Genomic DNA, 27,475 nt, shown 5'->3' with positions numbered 1-27,475 from the left:
CCGTTTTGGGGTGGGGGGTCCCCAAGCGGACTCCCTGAACTGAATGCTGAAAGCAGATGTGAACCAGGCCTGAGCGTGTGGTGTTTATTTTAACTCTTTCCCTGCCCTTCATTATTTTGCACACCTGGACTGGTAAAGCCCTTTAAGACTTGTGTAACAACTAATGAATTGTCTAGATATGAGGCAGCGCAAAGACAACCCGAGGTAACCAAGTCACAATTCCAATCACAGCCGTATTGCTACCTATCGCGTCCGTTACGCAAAAAACACGTGACGCCCAGCCGTAACACGTGCGCATTGTTTTGGTGCGTCTCTGAGGCTCAGGGCCGGACGTGAGAGTGGCAAACCTATGCGCTTGCGCGGTGCTGTCAGCCGGGAAGGAGGTGGAATAATGCGAGGACTTGTGTGTGGGGAGCGGCGCAGGTCCATGACCCACTGATCTCCCCTGACATTTCCGGGCCCGGCCGGTCAGCCACTGCTATTGCTGGCACCGCATCGAGCAGCCATCAAAGAAGCTGACAGCTCATTCCAAGATGTCGCAGACGGCGATGTCAGAAACGTACGGTATGGAGGCGGGGCCTGGGCTCTGGCGTGCGTACAATCCATAGCGCCGGTGACCGCTGCGGAGTGCTAGGCGTAGTGTGCGGCCGCCGCTGCTGCAGATGGACAGAGCTGGATTTCCTCAGCATAGTGTGTAACTTTCTGTACGCGCGGACTGGGCAGACGCTTTGTAGTGCATTAGACGTGTGGAGGACATGTATGAACTTCTAGCAGGGAATGTGGGGAGTGGGTGTGAGGTATTTGTTGCCATTTGGAGTGTTACTAGCCTACAGATAGCAATGTCCCTTTAGGGCGACGTGCTAGGTTATGTCTGTGTTTATGTCGGGCAGATGACTGACTGCAGCCTAGAAACCATGGAGCCTTTACTGATAGTATCACATGGAAATCCTCTCAGTTACATGTATTCCTGTGACAGTACTGCCTGTATAGTTCTAATTGTGGAGCATAGCTTGTAGTAGCGCCTCCCTAAATCCTTATTTAAGGGTATTATCATTTCTCTGTCTAAGGGAACGTTCACACTACCGCCGCTGGCCGTCCTGGGTTTTCCATCCTAAACCTCGGGAAAACTGGACAGGGGACGACTTGCTGGCGGTCAGCTTTGTTTCCGGGTGGAGAGGCCGCGTACTGACACCTTTAAAAACCTATTCAAATGAATGGGTTTTAAAGCTAACCGCCGGCAAGCCACCCCCTGTCTGTTTTCCCCGAGGTTTAGGACGGAAACGCCAGGGTGGACAGCGACGGTATGCAAACGTGCGGCCATCCATTTACATGAACATCAATGTTAGGGGGTGTTCACACTACTGTTGGACAGGGAGGTAACTACCAGGGTAGCAGCATTAGCTGCTGCCTCAAGGCCCATGTCATTAGGGGGCCCAGCAGGCCCCTGATTTGTTTTATTTAATTTTTTTAATAGGCCGTTACTTCAGCAGGAAACGGGCCCTATTTATTTACCGATCCTCGCTCCTGCTCCACGCCGCCTGTACATCCCCTTCTGCGGAGGTGGATGTGAGCAGGAGTGGGGATCGATAATTGAGGCTGTGGGCCCACAAACCCTCTTTTCAGACCCAGGAATATAATGATTGTTGGGTCAGGGGAGATGAGGGAACATTAAAAAAAACCACAGTCACTTACCTCTCCTGCACTCCGACAGGCTTCAGAACTGTTTGGTGATGTCACGTGACCCATGCCAGTGTCATTATGTGTGACAACACTGGCCTGGGTCTGGTGGCATCTGGTCCAACATTGAAGAGATCTGTGAGAAGTGCGCTGGAGCCAGGGGGAGGTAAGTAGCATTGGGTTTTTTTTATGTTTGAGACCCTGGGTCTCCGATCATTATACTCTGGGGTCTGAAAAGACCCCAGAGTATAATAATTGTTATTGGGTGGTCCACTATGGGGCATAATAGTATGTGTGCAGGGGCCACTATGGGGCATAATAGTATGTGTGCAGGGGCCACTATGGGGCATAATAGTATGTGTGCAGGGGCCACTATGGGGCATAATAGTATGTGTGCAGGGGCCACTATGGGGCATAATAATATGTGTGCAGGGGCCACTATGGGGCATAATAGTATGTGTGCAGGGGCCACTATGGGGCATAATAGTATGTGTGCAGGGGCCACTATGGGGCATAATAGTATGTGTGCAGGGGCCACTATGGGGCATAATAGTATGTGTGCAGGGGCCACTATGGGGCATAATAGTATGTGTGCAGGGGCCACTATGGGGCATAATAGTATGTGTGCAGGGGCCGCTATGGGGCATAATAGTATGTGTGCAGGGGCCGCTATGGGGCATAATAGTATGTGTGCAGGGGCCGCTATGGGGCATAATAGTATGTGTGCAGGGGCCGCTATGGGGCATAATAGTATGTGTGCAGGGGCCGCTATGGGGCATAATAGTATGTGTGCAGGGGCCGCTATGGGGCATAATAGTATGTGTGCAGGGGCCGCTATGGGGCATAATAGTATGTGTGCAGGGGCCGCTATGGGGCATAATAGTATGTGTGCAGGGGCCGCTATGGGGCACAACAGTGCGTGCAGGGGCCGCTATGGGGCACAACAGTGCGTGCAGGGGCCGCTATGGGGCATAACAGTGCGTGCAGGGGCCGCTATGGGGCATAACACTGTGTGCAGGGGCCGCTATGGGGAATAATAGTATGTATGTAGGGGTCACTATGGGGCATAATGGTGTGTGCAGGAATGTGGTTTATGTCAGGGGGTGAGGGTTTGGTCAGGGGGCTCCATGTCAAATGTTTGCTTTGGGTCCCTGCCATTCCTAGTTACGCCACTGCCGTTGGATGTCCTTTTTCAGGACTGTTTTAATGCATTGGGGACCCTGTGCAAACTTTTCAAAAGTGGGCCCCACAGTGCCTCCCCCCCCCCATAACTCAGTTTCTCCAGCCACTCCTCAACCACCAGTGTTACAAATACTCACCGAATACTTGCTGAATAATGGAGCGAATAGTGGTGAAATCACTGCCTGCTGCCTGGAATAGTAGGACATCACCCAAAATATGAGACTGTCTAGCTCGATCTGGGATGGCTGAAGGGGGCCCCTCCAACCATAGTGCCCGGTGCATATGCACAGTTTCACCTATGGTTAAAGCGGCACTGTCTGTTCTGATAGTGTCTGTTGGAAAAAAAAAAGTCTTCTATTGTAATGGACACTGATGTTAATGTGTCCATTTTTATACTGTCCGTTTTTTTTGCATTTTTTTTTGTTTCTGCTTTCTGAGCATGCACAGAACAAAATCAGACAATAATGTACAGTATAATGGACACCCTTCCGTTATTGTCTGTTAGCCGAAGACATTAATATTAAAAAAAATAATGGACGCTTGCTGTCCATCATAAGTCCATTATTTTGACCGACACATGCATCCTGGCTTTTTATGTCTGTGAAAAAAACGGATGTGATGGATTTGGTGTAAACGGGCATTATTGGGCACTAATGAAAAACAGACCGGGGTGAACCTGCCTTTTTCGACGCCTGAGGCGGACGACAGAAAGCCGCAACTCCCCACACCCACCCACCCCCGGAGGAGGGGGCGTGGCGGAGCGGCGTTGGCACGGAGAGGACCTGCTCTCTGCCTGAGCATGAGGGGAGGCCGGTGGAGCAGCGTTGCGTCCACAGGGCCCCCCCAATCCACCGCTCTGTGATGCTAAGCCAGTCCAGATCAGCTTGTCCTGGACTGGCTTAGGTAAGCAAAAATGCCGCCCTCCCCGGGGCCCTGGCATAGCGCCGCCTAAAGTGGTCGCTTCAGGTTGCCTCATGGGAGGTGCGGCGCTGACAACAGATAAAATCCAATTGAAATCAATGTAATTTTTGACAGATGTATGACAATTCTGTTAGTGTGAAACGGATGCTAGCCTTCTTTTTGCAACCGTCATATGGATCTGCTAAATGGATGTGAAAAGTGTGATCAGAATGGAGCCTATGAGTGCTACCGGTCTGCTGACTAGCAAGCTTGTTGGCTGACTTTATTCTGCATAAAAGATAAAGGATGTAGGTTATTGGCAGCACATCGGCCTGTGTAATGAGATGAGTGCTGACAATTCATGCAGCCAAATGGGAGAGTGGAACGATTGCAGCAGAGATTGTTCCTCCATCCATTTTGTTTATATTGGCTGGTGAAATTAGGCTGATGCAAACGAGTGACGATCAACATGTTTTCCATGGATGGACACTCCTGGTGCCTGAAATCAGACTAATACAGTCTTTAAAGAGGACCTTTTGCCATCTCCAACAAGTCCAGTTTTTTTACATTATTTCTCAGTCACAGTGTTTTTTTCTCTAGTCCCCATCGTTCCCAAGCAATAATTGCCGTTAGTTTTGGTGCCTGATATGCTATTTAGGGTTGATACTGTCAGGAGGGCGGTGTCAGACTGGAGCAGACAGTGGGTGTGATTCTGAGTACTGACACTGGCTGCCTCTGATCTGAATCACACCCCCCCTGCCTGACACTGCCCTTCTGACATTACAGAGCTTAAATAGCACATCAGACACCAAAACTAACTGCACTTGTTGCTGTTTTGGTTATTTAGTACTAACCTATCAAAAGATATAACTTCATTTTAATTATATCTTTATACAATTATAATTTTCTCCATTGACATGAGATCTTATTCATTGCATGTCAAATTGTACTTTAGAATGGCATTGTTTAATATTCTGTACTATGTACTGGAAAGCTGGAAAAATTTCAGAATAGGGTAGAATTGGGAAAAAAAACACAATTGTGCCATTTTCTTACAGGCTTCATTTTTACAATGTTCACCATGCATTAAAAGTTACATAGTAGCTGTGTTATAGCGACTAGTGATACCGAATAGTCTTTTTCTGCTTTAATACCGTTACAAAAATTGAAAATTTTGGAAAATAAAATTTCAGCTGCCCTTTTGTAAATCCATTTACAACTTTTATATATTTTAGTATGTGGAGATATGGAAGGGATTTTTTTTTTCTTTCAGACACTATGTAGTTTTTATGGATGCCATTTTGGGGAATGTATGATATTTTGATCACTTTTTATTCCATTTGGGGGTGGGGGAGGTGAAGCAGTTAAAAAAAAAAACAAAAAAAAACTGAGTTACAGCCATTTGTGATTGTTTATAGTTCTATGTAATCTAGGAAAATAGATGAATTAGTTTTTTCTATATGTTTTTTTTTTTTATTATTATTTAAAAAAAAAAAAAAAACTTTAATAAAAACGAGACATTTTTTTCATACCCATACCCCCACATGGGTCATAACCTGCTATCTTTAGATCGCTTGTGCCATAAACTACAATATCATTGTATTGCAGTCTATGGTTAAATCCTTATGTATTTAGAGAAGCCTGGCATGGTTATGTTTCTGTGAAAGGTCTGGGAGCTCTGAAAAGATGTCAGAGTGCCATTATAATGGATTGGCTCCTGCAAGCGCCCCACAGGAGAGCCATTCTGCTAGCTAACATCAAAAGAGAAGTAAAAATAATCAGTGACATTTATGTCAAAGTGACAATAAAATTTCCCCTTTTATTATTCAATGCACTTAACCCCTTGGTGTTCGGCCGCTTACACGGATACCTCTGGCGGGGAGGTATTTGCTCGAATATTACTCGCTCATTTCTAATGTACATACATACATTGCCGTGTATGTAAGACTTGGGTGAAGTAAGCAATCTTATTGTATTTATTGGAAGAACTTCAAGTTTATATAGTAATTACCAGTAACCCTGTTTGCATATATCAATGTGTTATGCAGAAACAAAAAGAAGTAGAGAAAATGGAATTGGGTTTTCACCAGTAATTCTATGTCCATTAGTCCACTGTAAGGGTGCATTCACACGGAGTAAAATGGAGTGTAATTTGGAGCGTTTACGGAGCGTATACGGAGCGTTTACGTAAACGCTCCGTAAACGCTCCGTAAACGCTCCGTAAACGCTCCAAATTACACTCCATTTTACTCCGTGTGAACTTACCCTAACATCTGCTGTGGACAGAGAACACTTGATATCTGTAGGGAAAGTAACAGAGACTGGTTAAAGGGCCCACTCCCACATTCTTAAGCCAGTGTTTCTCAAATTATTACACTGGAGGAAAGATGTAACTCACTTTTATTAAAGGGTTTGTTCCACAAAGTAAACTGACAAGGACCTCTCACCTGCTGCACATTTAAACTGACTGCAACCAGTCTAAATGCGAGTGGGACTGGTGATGATTGGTGCTCACATTCCCTTGAATGGGATCGCTGGAGATAGTCAAGTACTGTAGTTTGGCTATTTCCGCTGCTTTCATTCACGTGAATAGGACAATCACTAGCCCCACCAACATTCAGCCTGGCTGTGGCCATTTTGAATATGGAGCACACAAAAGATCCTTTTCTATTTATTTTGTGGGGCAACACCTTTCAGCATGTTACCATCACATACTAATCAACCAGTGATAAAACAGGGGGGGGGGGGGGGGGTTGGAGGATAAAGACACCCCTACCTGGATGTGATGGGACCAGTACATGAGCTTGATCTCTGGTACAGCAAGAGGTGGAGGGCTGGGGTATTGCCATAGAAGCACTTGGTTGTATAATGGGAGTGAGAGAAAAACGTATAGGATTAATCTGTATAGTTTCTAACTCTCTATACATCAAATAGTATATGGCATCTAATCAGTTGGTGGAAGTCTAGATTGAGAGTTCTGCATAGACCTACCACCATATCAACGTCGCCCCTCCCCGTATTAACCAGATTGCATTAGAATAAGTGTGCACAGCACCTCTAATAGAAATGAAATCTGAGAGGTGTTTGGACCATAAACATTACACAAGACTACTAGTGCATCTCAATAAATTAGAATATCAGCAAAAGGTTAAGGACTGTTGCTCGGTGGTCAAAGGTGTTTTCAGATGAAAGTAAATTTTACATTTCATTTGGAAATCAAGGTCCCAGAGTCTGGAGGAAGAGTGGAGAGGTCACACAATCCAAACTGCTTGAGGTCTAGTGTGAAGTTTCCACAATCAGTGATGGTTTGGAGAGCCATGTCATCTGTCCATTGTGGTTTATCAAGACCAAAGTCAGCGCAGCCATCTACCAGGGAATTCTAGAGCACTTCATACTTCCCTCTGCCGACAAGCTTTTTGGAGATGGGATTTTCATTTTCCAACAGGACTTGGCACCTGTCCGCACTGCCAAAAGTACCAAGACCTGGTTTAATAACCCCATTATTACTGTGCTTGACTGGCCAGCAAACTCGCCTGATCTTAACTCCTTAGAGAATGTAAGACGAGCTGTAGGCTGTTATCATACAACCTGGGCTTCCATAACACCTCCGAAGTTCCACAGGCTTATCGGCTCCATGCTACATTGCTGCATTGATACAGTCATTCATGCAAAAGGAGCCCAGCCAAGTATTGAGGGCATTTAATGGACATACTTTTCATTTGTCCAACATTTCTGTGTTAAATAATTTTTTTTACAGTTGGTCTTATATAATCTAATTTTCTGAGATAATGACTTTTGAGTTTTCCTTGGCTGTAAGACATAATCACCAACATTAACAGAAACACTGGAAAAAGTTCACCCTGTTGTAATGACTCAATATATTTGTTTTTCACTTTTTCAATTGAATTACTAAAAAAAATAACTTCTTGATATTCTAATTTATTGAGATGCACTTGTATGTGCTGTCCATGTAGGTGGCTTTCCAATATAACATAACGGACCTGGGGATCTAAAAGAGAACTGGTTTCCGAGATTGGGAACGTACGAGAGAGTACTATAGCCACTTCCGCTTTACGGCAGTCGTGGAAAGCAGAGTAAGCAGCAGGGAAATGGTGTTGAGCAAAATGAAATGTTCCATGCCAAGCACTAGGCGTCACTTAGTATTGGAGCCCAGGCCTTTAACATTTAAAGTGACACCTTTAACCATTGGAAATCAAAGAGCGTGAGTGTGTAAATCTAAGAATGGATCTCACCCAATCTGCTGACAACAACGGTAGCGGAATCAGGAAGTGGTTAATAGTAACACTTTACCTGGCAGTAGATATCTGAACCGGAAGGGGAAGGAAAACAAGCCATTTTGCTTTAAATGGTATCAATGGTCAGGACTTTTCTAGTAACATGGAGTAAACTACAAATTACCGTATATACTCGAGTATAAGCCGACCCGAATATAAGCCGAGGCCTCTAATTTTACCACAAAAAACTGGGAAAACTTATTGACTCGAGTATAAGCCGAGGGAGGGAAATGCAGCAGCTACTGGAAAATTTCAAAAATTACATTGGTCAGAGTTTTTGGGTGCAGTAGTTGCTGGATGATGGGGAAGGGGAGGGGGTGTTTTGGTTGTCTGTCTGCCCCTTCCCTGAGCTTGAGGACTGGGTTTTTTTTCCCCCACTTGGAATTCAGTCTGGCTGAATATAGGGGATCTGCAGTGCTCCTATTAACCCCTGCCGACGGAACAGGAGCACTGCAGATCTCCTATATTCAGTAGACCGGGCACTTTCAAAACACAGGGATACCTAATGTGTATGTGTTTCACAGTAATTTTATGGGAGATTTCATACACTATTTTATGGGAGATACTCCCCCAAAAAAACAATTTTTTTTAAAAAATTTTCTTGACTCGAGTATAAGCTGAGGGGGGCTTTTTCAGCACAAAAACTGTGCTGAAAAATTCGGCTTATACTTGAGCATATATGGTAGCTAGAATATAAACAAATAGTGGCAGTAACTTGAGAGGTTTTTCAGATAGAAAACAGCAACAATTTTACTTATAGTGCATTACATTTTGATCCAGAATCACATGTTCTATTTATTAAATCCTGGGCCTACTACCCAGCATCTCCACAAACACAGAGGTTCACGTGGTTCTGGCTCCCACAAACCATGGCACACAGCCTTTTTTCCTGATACAGGGATCACTATGGAAAGGGTTGACACCTTGAAAAACTCTTCACTATTCTTTTCCACATTGCCCTCCCAGGGTGAAATACATACTTTTTAGTACTTCTTGTGACATAAATATGCCACTTCAGCAGTCACACTGTCACAGAGACCTTCATGATCCAGAAAGAAAGTTGAAGATACCATATGTTTTGATGAGAAAGTGATCCATGATGAAAAAGATCCTGTCTGAATGGAGGAGAATTGGGTATGCTAGGGCCATCTCCTTCAGGAGAGGAAACTAGCTTTTCTTTGGCTAATTTGGTACTATTAACCCTTAAGTACTGTACTATCATGGCGTCTGTCATAATGATATGTGTATGGTAGTGGTGTATGATAGACACCATGATAATACTTAAGGGTTGATAGTGTATCTGGAGAAAATTTCAGACATTGAAGAAACTGTTTGAAAACAGAGAGCAGTAGAACAAGCTGTTTAAATCTCACATAGCACTGAGAGATATAGGCAACAGGCAATTAAACCTCTTCACCAGCATCAACTGCAAAATCAGATGGACTTGTACTGAATTTGGGGCCCAAATTATGGGTCCATTCACACGAAGGAAGATGGTGCTTTATTTGGCGCAGAATTTTCTGCGCCGAAAAAAAAGCCGTCCATTCATTTCAATGGGTTCCGCTAGCTTTTTTTTTTCCACTTGCGGAATTTTCTGCTAGCAGAAAATTCCGTGAATGGAAAAAAAAGCTAGCGGAACCCATTGAAACAATAAGAGGCTTTTTTTTTCAGCGTGGAAAATTCAGCGAGTGGAAAAAAAGGTAACGGAACCCATTGAAATCAATTGGAGGCTTTTTTCAGAGTGGAAAATTCAGCGCCAAATAAAGCGACATTTTCCTCCGTGTGAATGGACCATATCACCAAAGGAAATGCTATAAGAAGTAAACACTACACACACTGAACTCTAACTAGAACCCACGATAAAAACACAAGGCAGATCAAAACCAGTGAAATAATCGAAAGGGTGAATGTTCCCGAGCCTAAAGCCATTCCAACAGGTAACATAACGAGCCAAAATTTGAAGACATGTGTATTTCCAGTAACAAGCCAAAAGTTAATATTTGAGCGATCAGGGTATGGAGGCCTCATTAAAGTACAATCAAATATTAAGCAACTGGATAATTCAACTCTAACAACAGTGGCATGTGATTCTCCATAATTTTCATGTTGATTATTCCTAATGAAGTCCTTTGTCCAGTAACAATATATTTTCAACGCAGCAGCATATGTTGGCCCAAAAGCCAACAATGATCCCTTTTTGCAACACTAATAAACCATTGCTTATAGCTATGATAACAAGTAATACATATTCAGACAAGCTATTACACAACTTGTGTACCCACCAAGCTAGCACTTTCTTCTTAGACTGCATGCTGCTGATATAAAAAGAAGGAGGGGGTGATAATAATGTGACTACCATATGTACTTGAGGTACATTGGTCAAATTTGATGAAATTAAATTCTTTTGAATGGGCGTGAAGATTTTAAAAATAAAAACACAAAATTGGTGCGGAGCATTACATCAGGTCTTTTGTACTTTGTGACAGATCCTCTTTAAAGTGGCTCTATCAGCAAAATTATGCTAATAGAGCCCCACATATGCGTGAATAGCCTTTAAAAAGGCTACTCAGGCACCGTAAATGTTATATTAAATCTCGGTCCTGTTTTTAAATAAAAGCATTAAAACATATATGCAAATCTTACCGAATGTGCACCATGGGCGGGGATGCACGATGTGATGTCAGCTTCGGGCACGCCTGCCCGAAGGCTATTCAGGCATATGTGGGGCTCTATTAGCATAATTTTGCTGATAGAGCCCCTTTACGCCTTTAGATAAACTCAGTAATTTTCAACGGAATAATCTAAAGCAGCTGGCATATGGGCACTGTCATTTTGAATAGAATCATCACTTCTAGATTATGCTAAGGTGACAGGAGCCTACTCAAGGGTTCCATGCATGTCATTAGTATAGCTTTATTAAACGCTGCCAGAAGCTGAAATTGGCGTAATACTATTTATCATTTTCTTGTTTCTCAAGAACATTGCATGGAACATTAAAGAGGTTGACCAGGAGATATATATAAACTTTTTTACACATATATATATTGTGGGGAATTGCTCAGGTAGATTCTTGTAGCAGTGCAGGAAACAGGGACACAGACACTGGATTGCACACAGGTTCAGGCTTTATTCACATGTAATGCATACACTGCTTTTGCAAAGCCACAGGATAAACAAAACAAAACCATTCTTGTCTGAGAGACTAACTTAAACGTAAGGAAACTTTTCCCTGACACTATTACCCACCCTAATGCCTTTCCATGGTCCCCCTCTTAGGTCCCATCCAATTTACTAGATCCATTTGGGCTACGTGTAGCAAGTTGTTCCCACTTGCTTCGCCTTGCTCCTCCATGGTGTCTTTCCTGTACGACCCACTCCTCCCGGGGCTGGGCTCTCGCATGGTTCACTCTTGGGGTGGTCTCTGTTCCATGTAGTGGACCTCATCGACCCCTTTTCCTTGGAATTCAGACCCTTTGATTATTTCATCTCTTCCCTGGGCATGCCTGGTTCAGAGTGGTTCCACTATCAACAGATTGCACATTTTCTATGTACTATGTTTGGGGGCCTGCGGGTCTCCGTCCCCACCCATTTTGAGAGGCTGTGCCGTGCGGGCACCTCTACTAAAGGTCTGATTTCAGACTACCAGCTGTTATCCTCTCCGGAGGGACGGTCTCCCCTGATCCACAGATATATGACTCATTGATCCTCTGATCTAGGAAGGCAGATTTCTCTACCTTAGTGCCAGATCATCATGTCGCGTGCCAATAAATCTTGCACCTGTATTTCCTATTGTGAGACCCAATTTAAAATTCAGCTTCACTGGTATCATACTCCGGCCCTCCTCCATACCTTAAATCCCAGCATTTCCCCTACCTGCTGGAGGTGTTTGTCTGCCCCCGGGACTGTTTTTCCACATTTTCTGGGATTGCTCCCTGATTCGCCCATTTTGGTTGGAGGTCCAGACTATGATGACTGATGTTTTCTCCCTTATAATTCTTTTCTATCCTATGGTATACCTCCTCAATCTCCCTCCTCACTCCCTGAGCAAACGTCCTCTATATCTTATTTTTGTATATCTGTACTGCAGTTAAATCCCTTATAGCCCGCCATTGGAAGTCTACCCAGCCACCTCCGATTCCCTTCCTTTTAGTCTCCATTAAAGATGTTAGATGCTTGGAATACCTCACAGCTTCTCTAAGCAATACAGTTGAGAAGTTTTGAGCGGTTTGGGCACCCTGGGACTCGTATTGTGCTACCTGTGGTCTCCGATTCCCTTCCTTCCTCCTTCCCTCCTCCCTCCTTGTGTCTCCCTGACTTTGTCTCTTATCAATTTTTCCTTTTTGTATCGGTTTTTATTGCAGCTTTGTATTGCAACTTTGTTTTTGTTGTTCTAATATGTGTTTTACCTGTCGTTTCCGGCTCTGGCAGTAATCTTTATCCTGGTTTGTTTGTTTATTGTTTATTTGAAAATTTCAATAAAAATGACAGTTCAAAAGAAAAGAAATGCGATTCCACACCTACCTTTAGTATGGAAATTGCTTCAGTGGTTTTTGAATAAGTCTGTTTTTATCCATATGCTAATAAGCTTCCAGCCAGCACAGGAAATTCCCAGCAGCACTTGTCCCTGCTTTTATCTCCTATGTGTGTGTGCAAACAGGAAGCTGAGTCATCAGCACCAGCAGCCTGTGCTGTATACACCCATAGGAAACAATAGCAAAGAGGGTGCACGATGCAGTCTAATTAACATATGAATAAAAACAGACTTATTCACAAACCGCTGAGGCAATTTACATACTAAAGGTAGGTGTGGAGAAGACTTTCTAAAGGCAATGCAAGGATGTGATTAGTTAATAATGACTTTTCCCAATGATAGAGCCCCGTTAAATGGTACCATTAGGAAGAACTTGTCCCACAAAAAATAAGCCACCATTCGACTGTGAATTGAAAAATAAAAAAGTTATGTGTTTTGAAAGGCAGGTAAAAATTAAAATGCAAAATTGAAAAAGTGCTTTGAAGTGCTACCAGCACTGCTACCACCTGTGTTAGGTACTCTCTGTGACAAAGTCTCTTTAACCATTATTTAGGGGATCTAGCTATTTTGACTGTTTTTTGCATTGTTATTTTTAAACTGTTTGATTCATTCTTTTGCTTTTCTGGACCATATTTTTCGATCATTTACTTTCAAAGGCTACAGCTGACCCTTTAGGTTATATATATATATATATATATATATATATATATATATAAAATAAAAAGGGCATTTCAAAATATATACTATATATATACAGTCCTATGAAAAAGTTTGGGCACCCCTATTAATCTTAATCATTTTTAGTTGTAAATATTTTGGTATTTGCAACAGCCATTTCAGTTTGATATATCTAATAACTGATGGACACAGTAATATTTCAGGATTGAAATGAGGTTTATTGTACTAACAGAAAATGTGCAATATGCATTAAACCAAAATTTGACCGGTGCAAAAGTATGGGCACCTCAACAGAAAAGTGACATTAATATTTAGTAGATCCTCCTTTTGCAAAGATAACAGCCTCTAGTCGCTTCCTGTAGCTTTTAATCAGTTCCTGGATCCTGGATAAAGGTATTTTGGACAAACAATTCAAGTTCAGTTAAGTTAGATGGTCGCCGAGCATGGACAGCCCGCTTCAAATCATCCCACAGATGTTCAATGATATTCAGGTCTGGGGACTGGGATGGCCATTCCAGAACATTGTAATTGTTCCTCTGCATGAATGCCTGAGGATTTGGAGTGGTGTTTTGGATCATTGTCTTGCTGAAATATCCATCCCCGGCGTAACTTCAACTTCATCACTGATTCTTGAACATTATTCTCAAGAATCTGCTGATACTGAGTGGAATCCATGCGACTCTCAACTTTAACAAGATTCCCGATGACGGCATTGGCCACACAGCCCCAAAGCATGATGGAACCTCCACCAAATTTTACAGTGGGTAGCATGTGTTTTTCTTGGAATGCTGTTTCTTTTTGGACGCCATGCATAACGCCTTTTTTTTTATAACCAAACAACTCAATTTTTGTTTCCAAAATGAAGCTGCCTTGTCCAAATGTGCTTTTTCATACCTCAGGCAACTCTATTTGTGGCGTACGTGCAGAAACGGCTTCTTTCTCATCACTCTCCCATACAGCTTCTATTTGTGCAAAGTGCACTGTATAGTTGACCGATGCACAGTGACACCATCTGCAGCAAGATGATGCTGAAGCTCTTTGGAGGTGGTCTGTGGATTGTCCTTGACTGTTCTCACCATTCTTCTTCTCTGCCTTTCTGATATTTTTCTTGGCCTGCCACTTCTGGGCTTAACAAGAACTGTCCCTGTGGTCTTCCATTTCCTTACTATGTTCCTCACAGTGGAAACTGACAGGTTAAATCTCTGAGACAACGTTTTGTATCCTTCCCCTGAACAACTATGTTGAACAATCTTTGTTTTCAGATCATTTGAGAGCGGGCTGTCCATGTTCGGCGACCATCAAACTTAACTGAACTTGAATTGTTTTGTAGAAAGAAATGGTCCAAAATACCTTCATCCAGGATCCAGGAACTGATTAAAAGCTACAGGAAGCGACTAGAGGCTGTTATCTTTGCAAAAGGAGGATGTACTAAATATTAATGTCACTTTTCTGTTGAGGTGCCCATATTTTTGCACCGGTCAAATTTTGGTTTAATGCATATTGCGCATTTTCTGTTAGTACAATAAACCTCATTTCAATCCTGAAATATTACTGTGTCCATCAGTTATTAGATATATCAAACTGAAATGGCTGTTGCAAACACCAAAATATTTAGAACTAAAAATGATTAAGATTAATAGGGGTGCCCAAACTTTTTCATAGGACTGTGTATATATATAGTATATATTTTGAAATGCCCTTTTAATTGTTTATTGTCCTTTTAACCATACCTTTAAGGCACATGGGTTTAATTTAAGGTATTTGTATTTTATTTATTTCCTTAAAGAAGATTTACAGGAAGTTTATCACTTTCCCAAGCATACTTATGCTTCGTTCACACTTGCGCCACGTGTCCGGTGTGTGCATTGCGCCGAGTTTCTGTCCTCAGCCCTGGTGAAACTGGACAGGGGACAGAAACCCGGCAGTCAACTTTTAAACTTTAAACTTTTGTAAAGGTGTCCGCTTGCAGCCTGTCTGCGGGGAAACCGTTTTTTTTAAGGCGGACACAAAGTTGGACATGCAGCACTTTGTGTCCAGCTACAAATAAAAACGGGTTCCCTGCGGAGAGGCCACAGGCGGACATCAGTGGTTACCTTTACAAACCCATTCAAGTGAGAAGGATTAAAAGCTGACCGCCAGGTTTCCATCCCCTGTCCAGTTTCACCAAGGCTGAGGACAGAAACCCAGCGGACACCCAGGACACACCGGACATCGGTCACAAGTGTGAACCCCCCCTTAACTGTCAACACTGTGTTAAAGAGCTCATTACAGTGATAAGCAACATACTTTTGTTATATATGTTCCAATTTTAGATTTGAGGAAACAACATTGAATTCTTATACTAATAAGTAGATGGTGCCATGGGGGTAGCCCCTTGCAATGGGAATTGACCCTCTGCTATAGTTTATCACTATACTGTGCTCTGTAATGCAGTGGTAGCAGTTGAATAGGCTAGGGAGGAGGTGATAGACTCCCTTTAAATTTCTCCCACCTAAGGGGTTGTTCAAAATGCACAGAACAGGTCATTAGTATCTGATCTGACATCTATCATGTTTTGCTAGTCTCTTACAGTCTATGCCCTGAAGTGGAGGCATAAACTATGGCCTTTTCTAAAAGGAGTGATTTTGCATTCCGTGTACGTCAAATATCAGGAAGGGGTTACAGTTATGTCATGCTCTTATGACAATCCCTTTAATCTGAGCCTCCAGTTCCCAAGACCCTAACTGGCAGTAAAATCTGCCTTGGAAAGTTGCCATCTGCTGTTCATATTCCTGTATGCATAATCATTCAGGGCAAACAGTACATAACTGTGCAGGACTGCCCATTAGACTCCTAGGGGCTAGTTCACACAGGGATAAGGAGGCAGATTTTGACAGCGGATTTTGCCTCAAAATCCACCTCCATACAATGGTGGTCTATAAAGACCACTAGTGTTCTTTTTTCCGCTAGTGGCATGTTGCCACTAGCAGAAAAAAGAAGCGAGCTGCCCTTTCTTCAGGCGATTCCGTGGCTCGCCGAGCCGCAGCTTCCGCCTGGTGGCAGCAACCTCCAGAGTCGGCCCATTCATTTGAGCCAACTCCGGAAGGGGAAGCCGCGACGGTCGTGGCAGGCGGGTTTAGACCCGAGAGTGACGCGGGGAGCCGGTGCCAAAATCCGCCCCACTGCCCCCAGTGTGAATGAGCACTAAGTCTAGAATGAATAGAGATTTCAGTCAATAAGCTACAAGTTATACTTGAATGTTGTGCACAAGATTATACGCCCAGTGGCCAAAAGTCACGGGAAGGCATGTTGGATATGACTCAAACAGTTTGACACAATGCTGCCTATGGCGCTAGTGTCGTCAGGATAGCTGAGTAGTCTGATGTAGACAGGTGTCTCGAGAATATGGCAGCCTGTTGTGAGTTAAGTAACTTTGAACGTGGGATGATGATAGGTGCAAGATGCATGGGGCATAGCATTTTCGAGATTACCTGGGAATTTGGGTTTCAGATGTCAACAGGGTCTTAGGTGGACCTGCAATATCGTAGAGACAACATTGGCAGCCACGTAAACCGGCGCATTGGGCGACCACGAGTTTTCAATGAATGGACGTCACGTCACCTCCGCAGAGGTGACGTGGGTCAAATTGCCGCCGATTTGAATGCAGGTTGCCAGGTCCCCAATTCCACCAGGACTGTACACCGAGAACTGCACCGCATAGGCTTCAACAGTTGATGCCCGACCCGTGTCCCTTTGCTGATGCCGCAACACAGAGCTCGAAGATAGACATGGGCCCACGACCATTGTCATAGGGCCATGGAACAGTGGCGGCATGTGGCATAGTCTGATGAATCACGGTTCCAGTTGTACAGAGCCAATGGGCGTGTGAGCGTGTGGTGTATGCCCCCATGAAGCCATGGATCCTGCATGCCAACAGGGACGTGTCCAGGCGAGAGGTGGCTCTATCATGGTCTGGGACATGTTCACATGGTCGCAATTGGGCCCCATTGTCCGGGTGCAGGGATCAATGACCGGTGTTCGATATGTGCAACCATGTGCAGACCATCTGCACCCCTTTCTAGTGTTGGAGTTCCCTTATGTGGATGCTCTGCACCAACAGGACAATGTAACATGTCATCGCTCGTTGATGGCACGGGTCTGACTTAATGAAAACATCAGTAACCTCTCGACCCTCTATTTCCCTGCCCGCTCGCCCGACCTCAACCCCATAGAGCATTTATTGGATACTGTGGATACCAGTGTACAGGACCAATTGTGGGCTGCAGTGCAGACTGCGTGGATCAGTATCCCTCCAGAACTCTTCCAACACCTTGTGTAGTCCATGCCTCGTCGTGTTGCTGCAGTTATCAGGGCTCGCAGAGAGGCGACCCGCATCCGATACCTTCCCATGACTTTTGGCCACTCAGTGTATATGTTTTCTCATCTTGTCCTACTTTATATCATGCTGGTAGATTGGACAGCATTTTTGTGGCTACAGAATCCGTTTAGTGATATATGCTCAACAATGGCTTGGTGTAACCTGTCACATGTACTTGCTGTTATTGGTCTCTTAGAAGTAATTTTATAAAAATGTTCAATCTTATTTCATTTTAGATTTTCTTTTCAAATTCCTGGTTATTGGAAATGCTGGAACTGGAAAATCCTGCCTGCTACACCAGTTTATTGAGAAGAAATGTAAGTCCATAAACAAGTCTGTACTTGTTTTCCCTATAGATGTATATCTAGCTTGCATGTGTATGTAGCATCATGTTACTGTAGCCTGGTTTATTTTTTTCTTTACTTGTCAGTGATGTGTGTAATATATGTGGATTTGTGCTTTATGTGAGACTGCCACAGATTCCGTGGAAAATTGGTGGAGAAAATTGTGTTTTTCTGTATAAATGTTTTTTTCCGTATAAATATGGTCACCTGGCGGAACCCCTTTATCGTTTTTGGGATCCACAGGTAAACGGTTACTCACGGAGAGCCTGGGACAAGTGTGAACCTAGCCTAACTTACAATCATACATTCATGGATCCAGTAGTGCCTATATGTTATAACTTCAGTAAAAACAGTGTAGGTCTTACCGGATAACCACATCACTTGTTCACTGTGCTGCAAAAATGACGTCACCTGTATTCTATGGGTTGGTATGATTTCACGGATATGAAATTTATATACCGTATGTACTCGAGTATAAGCCGAGTTTTTCAGCACAGTTTTTGTGCTGAAAAAGTGTGCCTCGGCTTATACTTATGTCAATACGGTAATTGAAAATGTCACATGACTGGTCCGCAGTGAAAGACATCTGTGGGAGGCCGCTGGAGCAGCGATAGGTGAGTGGTGAGGCAGCGCTGCCTCCAGGATGTTTCCAGAGCATCTTCTCTGCCTTGGAAACATCTTAAGGCGGCCCTGGAGACAGTGCTGCCTCACCGACCACCTATCGGCAGCAGCGCTGTTCAAGCGGCCTCCCACAGATGCCTTTAACTGCGGACCAGTGAAATTACCATTCGAGTCAATACGGTAATTAAAGGGGCTCTATCACTAGGAAAAGTCATTTTTAACTAATCACATCTGTGCATTGCCTTTAGAAAGTCTATTCCACACTTACCTTTAGTATTTAGATTTCCTCAGTGGTTTCTGAATAAGTCAGTTTTTATTCATATGCTAATTAGACTGTTGCACGATACATCTTGCACTCCTCTCCTGTTGTTTCCTATGGGAGGCTGCTGCTGATGATGATGACTCAGCTTCCTGTTTGCCTCACACACATAGGAGATAATAGAAGAGAGGAGGCTGCTGGGAACTTCCTGAGCTGGCTGGAAGCTCATTAGCATATGAATAAAAAAAGGAGTTATTCAGAAACCACTGAGGTAAGCTACATACTAAAGGTAGGTGTGGAATAGCCTTTCTAAAGCCTATGCAAGGATGTGATTAGTTAAAAATGACTTTTCCCAGTGATGGAGCCCCTTTAACTCGACCGTATTGACTCGCTGCAGTGGGCCTCCGCTCCAGTCCTGGCCCCCTCCCCCGACTACAACACATGCCGGATGATGTCTTACTGCGTCTCAGCACAGGCGGCGTTATCACGCCCATTACACTGAGACGCAGGAGCAGCCGCGGGAGAAGATGAGTAGCGGCGGCAGCGGGAGCAGCAGCGCAAGGTCGGTAAGTATGAGAACTTAATGTTTGTTTGTCCCCGGACCTGCTCACTGCCGACCCCCGCGTCATACTATAGGCCGCGGAGGCCGGCAGTGAGTAGGCCCGAGCCCCAGCCGCGATCCCACTGCCGCTATTATTATACTCGGGGGTCTTTTCAGACCCCCGAGTATAATAATCGGAGCCCCAGGGGAGGTGAGAGAAAATAATAAACAGTTTTACTCACCTCTCCGGGATCCGATGTTAATCCTAGCCGGCTTCAGGCCTATATGGTAAAATCCCAGTTGTCACGTGGTCTGGGATATTACCATATAGGCCCAAAGCCTGTGGTAGTAGTAATAGCCTGTTACTGCTAGCACAGGCTTTGGGCTTGTACGGCAACAGGCTGCTACCATAAGGCTTTGGGCCTGTATGATAATGCACCAGCTTTGTTCCATAGGTGATCTCCGACTAGGAGGTTATGTGTTGTCTGTGCCGGTAGGTATTGTGAAGTTTTAACTAAAGATTCCTCACGTAATGGAGGCTCTAGTGGCGGAGGATTCTGATCCTGATTCTTCCAAATTTGAAGCTCTATGGTGGCCCTTTTGGAGGTGTTCCAGGAATCGACCGAATTCTCTTCCTTCTTCTCCTGAATTAACATGCAAATATAATACCACCATAACCACCCCTCTTCCCCCTCTCCTTGGAGGAGGTTGCTCACCATTTTACCCTCCCTCTGTCACCCCTCCCCCTTCTTTCCCCACAAGTGTTTTCCTGATTGCAGTTCCCCTGTGTGGTTTGCCTGTCTGTTTGTTCATCCCCCTACATCTCTTTTGATGTTGTTTTTTCTTTGAACCTATACTTCTGGACTCCCCTTTCCCTTATCACTATGCTACGTTTTATTGTGCTAGGCAAGGTTGTAGCTTTGTCCTCTTGTTTACAGGCGTGGGCTGCATGCCATTGCACCATCTGTTTTTGAGCATTGTTCTTGTTCTCCTTCCCTTTTTTGTTTTTTCTTTTGTTCTATTTGAAAAACTTTTAATAAAATCCCATTATATATAAAAATCCCTCACCTATCTAAATCTACATGGGAAATATATATGCAAATCTGTCTCCCAAGATGTAAACAGGGAGACAGTGCCTCTGTTATGCTGCCCTCTATAGCAAGCACCCTGAACAACATGCCCGACTTCCCAGAAGCCTTTACTGCATGATTTGAGGTTATAACCAAATCAATTTCTCAGCTACGGACGACACCGTTTCTGTCTTTTTGGACTTCATCAGCGCAGCCTAGAGAGAATTGATTTGGTTTAAGTGAGAGGCTGAAAGACCAGATTGTGGGGATAAATAAAACTTAAACCAAATCAACACTGCTACATCTGAGATCGGACCAGAATGGAGTCTGCTGTGGACCGATTTTAGACTCCGCCTCCTCCGGCAGAACCAGCATTGATTGGCCGAATGCTGTACTCTTTCATATCGCAAGCTGACAGGGATCCCAATGAGATAGAGCCCCAAAGAGCTGTGTGAATAACATTCCCACCTAAATAAAGGTAATCCCTAGCTAACCCTGCCTGTACATCTATCCCTGTCTCACAGTCACATAGTTCACAGTCTCATATGACCCGGATATTAAATCCACTATTCGTATAAACTGGAGGCACCTTATTTAGCCAGCCAATTACTTTTTCCGATTTTTTTCGATGCCTCCATTGTCGTAGTTCCTGTCCCACCTCCCCTGCACAGTTATTGGTGCAAAAAAAGCACCAGGGAAGGTGGCAGGGGATACAAATTTTTAGTGCTTTTGCCTCGTGATATTCGATTGTAATCGAATACCTCGAAAGGGCTGATATTCGATCGAATGCCGTTCGCTCATCTCTAATTCATACCCCCTTTTAATTTTTCACATTTGGTCACATTATTTGGGTAGAAATTGAGGTATGTGAATAGAAATAATTAAACTGGAATGGCGGAAATTATTCAAACCAGAAAAATACAGATCTGTAGAGATTTCAGAACTTTAATTATCCATAAATCAATTCTGAAGAACTGATGACATATATAGGTATATCCCTATAGTAGTAGATAATTGTGAAGTGGAAAGAAAATGATACATGGTTATCCAAATTTTAATCAAATAAAAATCTGAAAAGTGTGACATGCAAAAGTATTCATCCCCCTTATATCAATACTGTGTATAACCACCTTTCACTCCAATTCCAGCTGCAGGTCTTTTGGGGTATGTCTCTACCAGCTTTCTGCATCTAGAGACTGAGATTTTTGCCCATTCTTCTTTGTAAAATAGCTCAAGCTCAGCCAGATTGGATGGAGAGAGTCTGTGAACAGCAATTTTCATGTCTTGCCACAGATGCTCAATGGGATTTAGGTCTGGACTTTGAATGGGCCAACATTTATTTTTCTTCTCGTTGTCTCCCATTTCTTTTGATACATGATGTGAGAAGTCCCTGTCTTTGACGGTTTGGATTGGTACCTTTGCTGCTACCGAGCTTCCTTCCCCACAATGATTATAGGATTGCTGGTGTACACCTAAGTAATTTTTAGAAGTCTGGACATTTACAAACTGTTGTAAAAAGAAGAGTGGATGCTACACAATGGTAGACACATGGTAGACACATGGCTCATTTCACAAATTTCTTAACATATGTTGCTATCGCCAATTTCTAATTGCATTTATTTATTTTCAAATGAAATAGAAAAATGTTTTTCAACTTCTGATAAGTGTTCTATGTTCATTATGAATAAGATATGGTCATACTAGATTTCAAAGTCATTGCATTCTTGTTTTCGATACATATAATACAGCATCTCAGCATTGTTGGTATTGGGGTTGAGTATGGGAATGCAGGTTGCCAGGCCCAGATTTCAGAATGCCTTCTTGATAACACTCATAATATTGTAACAACATGCAGCTAGCAGATTAACACATTACTGCCCAAGTTATAGTTTGCTCACAATAAAGTTAAAAAAACCAAAGTCATTCATAACCACAATAAATGAAAATCCATCAATTCATATTTTGCCTTACAAATCACCACAAAATGTGTTTGGCAACTACAATATGTGCTCTGTAGATCTATGATACCTATGAAATGCAATTCTTCATATATAAGATTGTTGTTATTAGTTTTGTATGAAGAAGATCAAGGTAGACATTGCATTTTTGACTTTTGGTAATTTGGTGCATGGGCTGTAATCTACATATGTAAATGTTCTGTTTTCTTTCTAGTTAAAGAGGATTGCAATCACACAATAGGAGTAGAATTTGGCTCGAAGATCATAAATGTCGGTGGTAAATATGTAAAGCTACAGATCTGGGATACAGCAGGACAAGAGAGATTTAGGTATGAATATTTGTATAACTCTTAATTTAAGCCATACTTGTTTCACTAAATTTTTCAGGATAGGACTAGGTTCACATTACGCTGCACTCTTCATCATTTAGGTCCTGCAGTGGACCCAAACAGCGGAGAGCCCGACCGCCAAAACAGTGGACACCGGGTGTTCATCGGTTGTCTGCCGTTTTTATGCTGAAATCGGAGGAGAGAAAAGTCCTTCATGTAGGACTTTGCTTTCCACCGATTTCTGGCAGTTTCCGTTGGAGACGCCGCTGCAGGTGTGAACTTACTCTAAACTGTCATATGTACACGAGGAGTAACACTATTACTTATATTCTGTAGTTGTTAGCAGTTTTGCTACATCTCTAGTTTATGTTCCTCTCTGAAATGGTGAGTGGAGGTTAGCTGCCATGTACTCTCTGCAGGGGTGAACCTACCCCTTTCGCCGCCCGAAGCGAACTACAGAAAGCCCCCCACCCCCCCGGGAGGAGGGAGTGGAGCGGAGGGGGCGTGGCGGGGCGTGGCGAAGTGAAAGGGGCATGTCTTCTTCCGGTGGAGATGGTGAAACTTTTAGGCCTCAGGCTAAGCCTACACAGTAAGTAAGCAGCCATTTCCTTGTGGCCTTTGGGCATGTGCAGTCAGCTCTGCCCGAGGCTTACAAGTTTCACTGCCTCCGCCGGAAGAAGACACAGGAAGACGACGTTCCTGAAGAAGATGGAGGCGGCACTGGAGAGTTCTCTTGCAGCATTGGGGACGCCCCCAGTGCTGTGAGAGAACTCATTTGCATATCGGCGAAAACCGGTATTTCTACGGAACGGCGGCATGGAGAAGACATCTAAAGGTAGAAGATGAATAGCCTTTTTTAAAGCTATTCCGACGTGTTAGGCACAAAAATGCCATCTGAATGATAGGATCCCTTTGAGTACTTTTATATGTATTCTAGGGAAAGGGTGGTGATTTGAACTTTTAATATTTTTAATTTTTTTTTATATTTTTTTTCCTTTATTAGACCTCCTAGGGAACTTGAACCCCTAATGCAATGCATTGCAAATAATTGACTCTTCTATGGCAGGCTACATAGAGTAGCCTGCAGTAGAAGTTAATGAAAGACAGGCTTGGGAGCCTTTACGAGACTTCTGGTTGTCATAGCAATGAGATACTGGCCTTAGCTTGCTCCAGGTGCTGGCGAACGGTAAAATGGCACCTCAGTCAGCTTTGACTGAGGCCCCAGAGGGGTTAATGCCTGCAATCAGTGTGGGCACCGATTGCAGGCATTAACGCTGGGTCTCTGCTGTGTAAAACATCAAAGACTTGGCAGCTATGGCGGTCACCCGACTCCTGAATGGCCACCGTCTTTAAAATCCCGGTATCCATCGTACTAGTACGGCAGTTGTCGGGAAGGGGTTAAACATCGAACACTTGTGAAGCCAGCTCTCGTAGGTGCTTGAAATTTAGAGGAAAATTGATATAATTTGGGGATTTTCTTAGGCTTAGTACTGTTCCTGCCCGATAACCCGGCCACAAAAAGTAAATCATTGCTGGTTTCTGTGTGTCAGACCATAGAAACTTTATCTATTAGCAACCCCTCAAGACAAAAGGCTGTCACTGCTAAAATTATTAGAGGGAATCTTTAAAATTCTGCCAAATGTTTAATCATTTCTATTCAAAAATGTTTATCTTTTCATTTGTCTACTAATTTAAATATGGTTATTTTCTTTGGAAAACCATTTTCATTTTTAATCAGTTTATGGCAGCCTTGATATGCAACTAAAGGCTTCTGGCTGTCTTTGTACAATATGTCCTGTATAAACAATGACCTGGTGATCCAGGTGGACCAGGACCACGCAATGTACATATGATATGTGATGATAGATGGTAGAGGTAACGTGATTTATCTACTTAACGGCTTTATATGCTGTTCCTGTCCTACACTAAACATGTCCACTGCAGTAATACAGAATATAACTTGCATTTGAATAAACTGGCATAAATAACCTGCTACTAACATAAAAACCTATCTGTTTAATAGGTCTGTGACACGGAGCTATTACAGAGGAGCTGCTGGTGCGTTACTTGTTTATGACATCACAAGGTAATGTAAATTTTTTTTTTCTTTTGCACTTCATAAAGAGGACATTTCACCACCTCCACCAAGTCAAGTTCTTATCATGTGTTAATAGTCACCACTCCATTGATTCCAGCACAGTTGGAATTTTCTTTCTAGCCCCACTGTTCCTGAGCAACAAGTGTAGTTAATTTTGTTGCCTTATGTGCTATTTAAAGAGGTTGTCTAGGCATTTTTTTAATACCTGGACAACTGGGGAAGGTGAAAAAATAATTGTTAAATATCTTGTATTTGCCGGTGAGACTTGTGTCCACTGTTAAATATCCGTACCTGGCCTTGAAATTGTGGGATAGACTTGTGTCACGTGTTGTAGGCCTTATCCACGATAGGAAGAAGTCAGCTTGTTATAAATCAGTGTAGAGGTTTATTAATATCTTGAAGGAAAACACAGGAACAGGGGAAATGTCCAAAATAACACAAATATCAGTCAATTGTCAATAGCTTACATCTTCAGAGAAGTTAAATCATCTGGATATCTTGTAGTTACAGCTTGGTTCATACTTGATCATCTGGTCTGGTCATCTGGGATATTCACGACATCTTGTCCAGGATGACAGAGGGATGGCAGACAGACCTGCCATAGATTCCCCATGGATTCCCCTCATGGATGACGACGACGACCCCGACGTGTGTGTCTGTCACTCATTTATGTTCATGAGAGTGGGTGTTACCTTCCATGTTACAGCTATGTAAGGAGATTTCTACTATGGTGCACTCTAACCGCACCCATGCACCCAAAATACAACAGATATGATGTCAGTAGAGTGTTAACCCCATGTCTGCCAGAGAATATTGTAAATATAATATTTAACATTGACCATTTGCGGACACATTGTATTCAGTGTGGCCTCTTACACTACTGGATATTTTATCCGTGGTGTGTTGTGCTGTGACTGTGGTCCGCACTAAATACCGCAGGTCTGCAAAGTCACGGACATCACGGCATGGCACAGACTGTCCCATATCTCTATGGGCGTGTGCCGATGGACACGGACGTCTGCGGAATGACTTTTGGAAATGAAATTTAGAGTTGCTGATCAGCAAATTGCGGACCGCAAAAACACTGTGGTCATGTAACCAGCCTTAAACTGAGGGGAAATCTTTAATGTTAGGTGATGGCCTTGCTATTGGGCAGATCACACAATGTAGCAGGCATGTTTATGATAAGAAGTAAGCATCTTCAACATAATTTTCAGATGATTATGACTTAGTAAATTATTTAGAATAGCTGGATATGCCTTGAATATGGAAAGGTCAGTGAGTTCATCTTCGAGAGTTTAGAGAAAAGATTATACACATTAATTCAGCTTTTCGAGGTTCAAACATTTGTACCATACTGTTGAATAGGTCATATCTATGTATATTTGATATTTAACATTTAATTTCATTTCAGCTGTAAAAAATGATTTTTATTTTTCTGTATACAGTCGAGAAACTTACAATGCCCTCACCAATTGGCTAACAGATGCTCGAATGTTGGCTAGTCAAAATATTGTAATAATCCTTTGTGGGAACAAGAAAGACTTAGATGCTGACCGTGAAGTAACATTTTTAGAAGCTTCTCGATTTGCACAAGAAAATGGTGAGTAATGGTGTATTCTTTTAGTACTTGTGAAGGAAGAGAAGAAAATTGCTGCAAGCCTTGAGCAAACAATCTGGGTTTATGGTTGCAAATTCCTGTCAGAAGAAGCTGAAATGATATATTAGTTGTCATTTGCCTATCTGTTCACAAGTTTTTAAGATAAGATAAGATAATCCTTTAATAGTCCCACATTGGAATTTCAGCATGTTACAGCAGCATAGTAATACAGATACAGGATAGTCACAGTAATATATTACAGACGTAGGAACGCATATGCTGAGAAGAGAAGATATACTAGGAGTCCATAGCAGCTAAGGAAAAACGGAAGAGAAAGAGGAAGACCTCATGGTCATCGTCATAATCATTATTTCTCTGCGCGGAGTGATCTTTGCTTGGTCTGATGAAGATTATACAGCCTGGTTGCGGTTGGAAGGAAGGAAGGACCTGCGATAGCGCTCCTTCTCACACTTGGGGTGAAGCAGACGGTCACTTACAGTGCTGCCAAGTCCCATCAGGATCCCATACATGGGAGGGCCCTTCTGATCAGCCTGTCAAGTCTATTTCGGTTGCCTCAGCCACACCGAAAAAGATGGCTGAGGCAACCACAGAGTTGAAGAAGGCCCTAAGAAGTGGCCCCTGGACTCCGAAGACCCTCAGCCTCCCGAGCAGGTAGAGTCTGCTGTCGCCCTTTCTGTGCAGCCCAGTCTAGTTTATTGTTGAGGATCACGCCCAGATACTTATAGGTCCTGAATATCTCAATACATGTTTACCCAGAAAGTTTAAAAATAAAAATAGAAAATGTTACTTCTCTTCGTCAAGAAGGATTTCTATGCTAAATAACTGATGACCTATCCTTAGGCTAAGGCTAAACATTGCAGAAACGCAACTTTTGTTGTTGCAGAGTTTGCTGCAATTTATTTCACAAAGCACAATGGCAAAGCAGAGCGGTGGAAAGCATGTTGCCCCTGGACTCTGGAGCAGTGGTGATGTGTTCCATGGAGTACCACTTCATGCTTCCCTACCTGGCAGTCT

General features: G+C 43.2%; 1 protein-coding gene across 1 annotated transcript in view; it reads left to right on the top strand.

Annotated features, from left to right (window-relative positions):
- The first annotated feature begins 302 nt into the window (after positions 1-302).
- Positions 303-27,475, top strand: part of RAB4A (RAB4A, member RAS oncogene family) — a 37,964-nt gene continuing 10,791 nt past the window's right edge. The window contains exons 1-5 of the mRNA XM_075267808.1: positions 303-564; positions 17,857-17,937; positions 22,628-22,742; positions 24,766-24,828; positions 26,289-26,443. Of these exons, the coding sequence (XP_075123909.1) occupies positions 534-564; positions 17,857-17,937; positions 22,628-22,742; positions 24,766-24,828; positions 26,289-26,443 (445 nt within the window). The 5' untranslated portion in view covers positions 303-533. The remainder of the gene's footprint in view (positions 565-17,856; positions 17,938-22,627; positions 22,743-24,765; positions 24,829-26,288; positions 26,444-27,475) is intronic.

This window comes from Leptodactylus fuscus, chromosome 3 (genome assembly GCF_031893055.1).
Source record: "Leptodactylus fuscus isolate aLepFus1 chromosome 3, aLepFus1.hap2, whole genome shotgun sequence".
Lineage (NCBI taxonomy): Eukaryota > Metazoa > Chordata > Amphibia > Anura > Leptodactylidae > Leptodactylus > Leptodactylus fuscus.
The sequence above is the reverse complement of the archived record's forward strand: the minus strand, read 5'-3'. Positions and strand labels throughout refer to the sequence as shown.